Source organism: Lactuca sativa, chromosome 5, assembly GCF_002870075.4.
Source record: "Lactuca sativa cultivar Salinas chromosome 5, Lsat_Salinas_v11, whole genome shotgun sequence".
In the NCBI taxonomy this organism is placed as follows: Eukaryota; Viridiplantae; Streptophyta; class Magnoliopsida; order Asterales; family Asteraceae; genus Lactuca; species Lactuca sativa.
This window is the reverse complement of record NC_056627.2, coordinates 124,393,148-124,400,778: the sequence shown is the minus strand read 5'-3', so window position 1 is coordinate 124,400,778 and position 7,631 is coordinate 124,393,148. Positions and strand designations below refer to the sequence as shown.

General features: G+C 33.4%; 1 protein-coding gene across 1 annotated transcript; it reads right to left on the bottom strand.

Annotated features, from left to right (window-relative positions):
- Window positions 1-4,031: 4,031 nt before the first annotated feature.
- On the bottom strand, window positions 4,032-7,369 carry LOC111881465 (UDP-galactose/UDP-glucose transporter 7). Its single transcript, XM_023877856.3, has 7 exons — window positions 7,021-7,369; window positions 6,175-6,280; window positions 5,767-6,012; window positions 5,413-5,523; window positions 5,154-5,312; window positions 4,682-4,825; window positions 4,032-4,401 (listed from the first exon to the last, which is right to left on the bottom strand). The coding sequence occupies exons 1-7, from the start codon at window positions 7,050-7,052 to the stop codon at window positions 4,261-4,263; spliced, it is 939 nt and encodes a 312-aa protein (XP_023733624.1). The 5' UTR covers window positions 7,053-7,369; the 3' UTR covers window positions 4,032-4,260.
- Window positions 7,370-7,631: the final 262 nt, after the last annotated feature.

The following is a 7,631-nucleotide window of genomic DNA, read 5'->3' as shown; positions in this document are numbered from 1 at the left end:
GACAAATTCTAAATGAAAGTTGTAGATCCCGTCGATAGATATGTGTAGATATAAAGTACATCAAAAACGGAGTCCGTATGAAGAAGTTATGCAATTTTGAAAATTTGAAATTCGTCACACACATGTGTGCGATACCTATACCTTCTAAAAGGGGGTAACATGGCTCCAACCAAAATCAAACACGTGTTAGCTGCAGAGAGGACCGACCAGGACAGTACGCAACGTACAATATTCCCTTCAACCCTATAAATAGAATAGTCACTCCTGATCATTCCTCACCCCTCCATACAATCATCTCTCAATCTCTTCCGGTTTTAACCCCAAAAAAATTCCTTAGAATTAGTATCCTAGCGAAGCCCTGTGATCCCTGAGTGTCCGACTAGTAGTAACCATCGAGTAGGAACTCTGCCGGTATAATTTCTAGATTTTTGTCTTGGGAATATTTGTAAGTTAAATTACACTCTATCCTATTTTAAGTGTAATTTATATTTAGATTCATAGTCGTTGTTATCAATCTATAAATAAGATTTGTCAGTGGTTCCAACGTTATATTATTGATTGATCTACTTACGGGGATGATGTCTAGGTGGATTTAGTGAGGTGTTTAAAGTTGGATTTCCAAATAGTATACTTTGTATACCAAACGGACTCTACCTCTGATATGATCCTATCTGGTTGTCTCTTATCAGTTATATATCAGTAGACATTGGGATTATTGAGGAATCTAGACTATTAATTAGTCATAAGAGGTAATAAACTAAGACTTAGAGATAATTGAACCTAGTTCATATCAAAGGAAAATCCAAGTGCTGAAGCATAGCGTCGTCCAACTTTCCAATCATCCACTTTAAACAAGTAAGTGCATAGTTACTTTCATCTTACACAAAGATATGAAGTATTTAAGATAATTACATACTATATGTGCCTATCATCTGTGTTCCTGATATCTATGCTAGATGAATGATTTATACATGTTTTACTTGATTTAAACTGTATATGTATTTTTATACCTTTAAATATATTTTGTAAAAGATAGGTAGATGAAAGATGATATAAATGATGATACATGAAAGATGAAATAGATGATGAGAGGCCTTGACTTTAAAGATGATCTAGTCGTCTAGCGGAATATAGATGACGAATACTGACTATTATAGACAGTCCAGTGGAACGCTAGCAGGTTCACAACCTATAGGTTTTTTTTAAACTAAGTGTTCACCATGTGTACTCCGTCCCCCCCCTCCCCCGCACCCCACCCCCACGGTTGCCTTATTGACATATAGTGTTAAGGGATCATGTAACATCCTAAAGCTCACAATAATTTTAACTTTTCAAAAACAACCCAAAACCATAATTTTTACAAAACCATTATTTTAAAAGTGTAGTTCAGTAATCAGAGTATCCCAAAATCCAAATAACATAAAATCGAAGGATGTGCACGAATAAGCATTCGCCTTGCCACGGTCACCTGAAGTACCTGAAACAATAAATTGAAACTGTAAGTGTAAGCTTAGTAAGTTCCCCTAAAGTACCACCACACAAACATATAATCAAATAGATATCGGGTCCACAACCTCCTAGTTGGATTACCCATGACCCACAACCTTACGGTTGCAATGCCCTGGCCCACAACCTTTCGGTTGCTTTCCCAATACATAATGAATCCACGACCCCCTGCTTCGATTACCCCTGGCCTACAACCTTTCGATTGGAATGCCCCGGTCCACAGCCTTTCAATTGGAATGCCTCAGTCTGTTAACTGACAACACAAAGCAGTACAGTGTCATCCCCACAATACCATGTCGACATATACATAACAAATAAGATATATCCAGCAACAGATAATTATATAACCAGTCAATAGACTAACAAATAGATCTACATATCACTACCGCATAGCAACAGACTAAATGTTTACCAGGTGTACTCCATCCCCCCACGGTTGCCTTATTAACATATAGTGCTAAGGAATCCTCTGAGCATTATTTTCTATCCCGAAGATAATCCTTATGATAGGTCCCCAAAATTAGATGCTTTAGGGACAGAAAGTGAGGATAACAAACATGGCTAATCGGGTTAAATGGTTTGATGAAAATATATAATTAAAAGAATATACTTATTGTGGGTTGAAAACCCTATGTGCTCACCAGACTCTCAAGAGTCAAGCCTGACCCACTCAATTTCTTATATCACAGGTAGTGGAACAAGAGCGTATGTGTGATGATTGATGACAGATTTATGGATTATAGGCCAGTAGAATAACAAAAGTTTGTAAGGTCTGTATTATTTCCGTTTATGTTTATGTACTGTATTGATAATGACATCCCAGTATTTTAATATAAATAAAATACATTTCTTCGGAAATTTTTTGATAATATCATTATCATGTTTTGGGGAATAAATTCAACAAATATTATTCTTTAAAAATGATACTCTAATTTTTAATAAGCATAAATAAATCGGTCTTTTCTGGCCGTGAAATTGGGGATTTTACATATATGGAATCAAGACCTATCAGCCCTGGTATATTTAAAGTTGGAAAAAAAATCTAGGTCATTTTTAATTACTCTCCACCTCGAAAAACGCTCTGAAGATGGTTGAATAGGAGGCTTCACTAAACAATAATGTTGTAAGTGATCGTATTGCTAGTTTACATCTTTTTGATCGAAGTCTAGTAACATTGTGTATTTTTTTTTTTTGAAAAAACTTGGAGAATTGAAGAATGAAATCGAAGATGGCATGGCCATCTGCAATTGCACAAAATAATGTATAATATGTGTATTAATGACTTGTATAACTGCATATGGTTATGTCATCCTCAGTTTTCTTTTTCACATTTCCGGGTTTTTTTTTTTCAAAAAATTGTTGCAATTTTCTTGTGTTTTTATGTAATTGTAATTGTGTAGGGTAATAGTATGTTGTATGATTTTTATAAATAAACATGAACAATTTTGAACACAACCGAAGATGAGGCTATGAACAAAATTGATATATAAAACTAAAGATGAACCTCATCTTTGGGTTTCTTCGTAAAATATGGATTTTTTTTTTCTGTGGTTAATTTATGTTAAAATTCCAACATGCAGATAAAAGACTACATGTGTTTGTAACAGTTAAAGTTTCGCGACATAAACTATGGGAGATCCTATGCCGTTTAAAGGAGCCACGTCATCAACTATTTGCTAGGAGTGCGTTTGGACATTTTTTGGAAGTACCACATATGACGGTCATAGGACACTACTTATTCATGGTTTTTATTCCCTTAAATTTGCACACGATATATATACAATTACACCTAATAGAAACAATTAATAAATATCAGAACTAGGTTTAGGGACATTTAGTTAAGAGTTGGGTGTATATTTAAAAAGTTAAAGAACGAAAAGAAAAGCATTTGTCTGTATATGTGTATATGCATGAATGTGTGCATATGTGTGAGCATGCACACATACGCAAGCATGGGCTTGGCTTATGGGTGTGAATGTGATAGGAGTGAGGGTGAGTTTAGTGATGAGGTTGGGATGTGGTAGTTATGGGTGTTCATTGTAGTGATTGTAGGTGGGTGGGGTGGACCGGAGCGGTTAGATATATAGAAGATATGAATGTATGATAATAATATGTTTTAATTTGATAAACTTTTACCAAAGAATGACAATTCATTTAACCATGAAATTTGATGTTATTTAAAGAATTCGAATTCTTTTGATGTTGTCAAGCAAGCACAGTTTTTACTGAAGTTCATAATCCAATCCCTCTAAATTTCTTAGAAATCCATGAATCAAGCATGCCCTAGTTAAATAATGGATACTAGACAGGTTTAAATAGTTACTCAAGTAAAGAAAAAAAAAGTAGTACTAAAATACGGTTGGTTTGAATTTTATTTTCTAGTTTCAAAATAAAAAAGCAAACTAACCCTAAAATCTCGTTTTGTTTAAAATACAAAATAAATAAATAACAAAAGCATTCGTTTTGTAAAACAACTTAGTTTTTCGGTTCCAATTTTTGTGCACACTCACAACAGAAGAAGCCAATACAAAAATGACATTGTTTTCACATTTCCACACTAGAATTAAGTGTTGTATGCATAAGAAACACAAACTTCTTTCTTTTATGTCAACCACCTAGCATGCCAACTTAACTCATGGATTGCTAGATGTACAACCTTTTTACAAAACATATGAATTTAACTATCCGTACGAAAATCTCTAGTGTATATAAAAAAAAAATGGAGTCTAAGTTTGTTGATATGGAGGTTTTTGGTTATCTTGGAAGTGTGGTTTTCCTCAACTTTTCTTGATATTTGGCAAGCGAATACCACAAACCACCGAGAGTGTTGATCACCAATCCACTCACATTCAGAAAGTGTACTTGAACTCCTCCCAGTAAGAAGAACCCAAGTGTCTGAACCAACCAATCACAAAACAATGTAATTAAATCCAGGAATAGGTAGAGTAATAGCAATCTACTTTTACTTACATGTTTATTATAGCATTCTATTATAACACTATACTTCCAATTTTTTGCTTACTATGAAAAATCTACCAAATTATAGCAATACAAATATTATTAGATGAAATTGCAATATTTGGACAAATTTTTCAAAGTAGAATGTTGTAATGGGAAGATATGAAATCAACAGAATTATGTAAGCTATTTTTTGAATTTGATTATGGTGACTTACTGTGGATCCAACGCCCTTGAGGACCCCCACAATGGTTGTAGTAAGGGCAGAATTGACAATTGTACATAAAAACATGGTGTAGTTCAAGATTATGCCCATCACTAGGGAAAGAACAAACATCACCAAAAAGTACAACGAAGCACTCTGTACATGGAAAAAAAGGAACAACTCAAATTAGTAGAATAAAAATATCAACAACTTGGATAAACTTTATGAATGTTTTTTTGAGACACGATTTACTCTCATAAGCTATATATGAATGTTTCTTTCTGACTTGTTGCAGAAAGAAGATGGAAATTAGGGTTTCTCATCAAGTCCTAACTTTTAACATCATTTATCATATAGCACTTCATCCAGACAACACTTAATGGGGGGGAAAAGAACCAATTAACTTTTTGGTTATTTACCAAATAATGTCAAGAATTAAAGGCTTCTCATAACACTAAATATAAACACGTAAGGAGATTCTGACCTTTGCATATAATAATGAGATTGAACTTGGGAATTCTCCAGTAATTATTATGAGAAACGCCAAGAATGGCAAGGAAAGAAGACTGTTGTAAAACATGATTTCAATCGATGAAAGTCCATCCTCTGCACCAGATCTCTCTACCAAAACTAGGTACATTGTCTGTATAATGTATATGAAATTATTATAAATGTCATTTCTACATTGTACTGAATAATTAAATTACAACAGAATTCCATAAACCCTAAATGCATAATCTCACCTGGAAGAAGACAGAAATAAGAGCCATCATATATCCAAACATGTCGAAAGAAAAATCTCCAAGTGCAGCAATCATTACCCCTGCAGCAGTTAGTGATACTGAAAGAATTACCTGAAAAGATAATAATAAAAAAAAAATTAGTTGCCAATCAGGTCAAAACATTGTCATTTGAAAAATCTACCTAATTATGGAAATGTTATCAAAATACAAAGTAATTTTTCACTGCTATAATGTTGCAATAGAAAAAAAAATGAAAGTATATGATCAGAAATTACATTGCTATTTGTCATATTTATAAACAACAAAATTCAGCTAACGAATATACATGATGGAAATGGAATGCAACAGAATTACCTGTTTTGAGTGTTTCCCCTTTTTATAAAAAAGTCCAGCGATTAATACAGCTAGAGGCGTAAGTCGTTTTATAGCAATGTACATTGGAATATTGACTCCTTTCAAACTTGCTAAAGCAAAAGCCACATTTCCATTGTAAAATAGTGAAACCAGTATAAGCTTTTTTGCAGTGTCAACATTTAGTGGTTTTGCTCTTGTCCATCCCATTATTCTTCCAAAGTGTATAAGCAATGCAGTTGCCATTTGCTGAAACATTTCCAAAACAATCTTAAGACTTTGTAAATTGTAAACAACAAGTTATTATAATAGTTTAGTGGTTAAATCGATAAAATAGTACAAGTGTGTTTCTGTATTTTGCACATGATAAAATGAAAAATATTGCGAAAGGTAAATGTATTTTTTAGTTACCTGTAAGGTAAGGAGAGTCATGGAAAATGCATACTCCATGACAACTGCTTTGTTTATGAAAACCATGGCCATTGATGCAATTCCATATGATAATGCAGCAAATAAACTACATGGTGGATGAGCATATGTTATAAGAAGCCTCGATATTCCAAAGAAACAAACAGATAACACACAAACAAAAGTAAAAATCTTTATAGCTTATACAATTCATCTACATTAATAACACTCCTTGCTAAAAGTTGGCATCTTAAGTTCAAAGATCTTGTACTTCATCTGAAAATCTGACATAGAAAATCTCAACAAAATGATTTGATTAGTATATGCATTTACTTGAAACTGAGCTGTTTTTACTCCTGTTTAGCAAGCAATGGGGAAATGTCACCTATTTTCAATTAGACAGTTGTTTATAAACCCTATGCTACTTAGTGAATTGTTGCACATTTTGACATTTTATCTACAAATTTGGAAACGAGCACATTCATGTTAGGACTATTGGTCAGCTGTTGTTATTCGTACGTGTTAGGACCAGTTTCTCTCTCTAGATCTAGAGATTCGTTTAGTTATTAGAAGCTCAGTTCACAAATCAGTTAAAAAAGAAATCCACTTGTGCTACTAACATGAAGGCTCTTACCTGATCAACTATAAATTAAATCTACAAGCAACAATCACATACATTCCTAAACGCAACAGTAAATCCGCAGAAATAAACATGAACTGTACTACTACACCAAAAGATCTGATCTGAGAACATTATTTAATAGAACAGAAAAAACAGAAGATCCCAATACATCAAATAATAAGATAAACTTGCAATTGATCGAAAAAACTGGAAAGGAACCAACTGACCTGAGATACGGAGGCGTCGTATCTTTGTCCATGGTGCGGATTTACAGTTACGAAGAAATAATTGATACTATGAGGGAAAATTCACCAAATTTGAATGAAAGGGGGAAGGAAGGTAAAACGGTTTAATCATTTAAAGATGCAAAGGGTTTTATTCTATCCAGTAAAAGTAAATTGAATTTGTTGCCTGCATTGCAGTAGTTGTAGAAAATGGATTTCTCGCTTGTCATAGTCAAGTAATTGGGGTTTTCTCCATAATTGAAAACCCACTTTGGGGCTGGGGTTGACCAGCTGGCTGTGAAGAGGAGCGCGTTTGGGGATTTGGGATTGTCGTTGGATCTCCCAAAATATGTCAAAGACTTATTCGCTAAAATTGATTCTTAATCTAATCATAAACACCGTCATGTTTACGGGTGGATGATACTCAAATCTATAATTCTATTTGAAAAAGTTATTTCTTACCGATAGGCTAAAGGTCATTTGATTATTCGTTATAATTATTGTTAACAAATAAATGTTAATATGCGGGTAAAAGATAGAGAAATAGAATTATTAACGTAATTAACTTTTTGGTTTGTTAACATTTAACTATTTTTTTTTGTACACATCTAGGT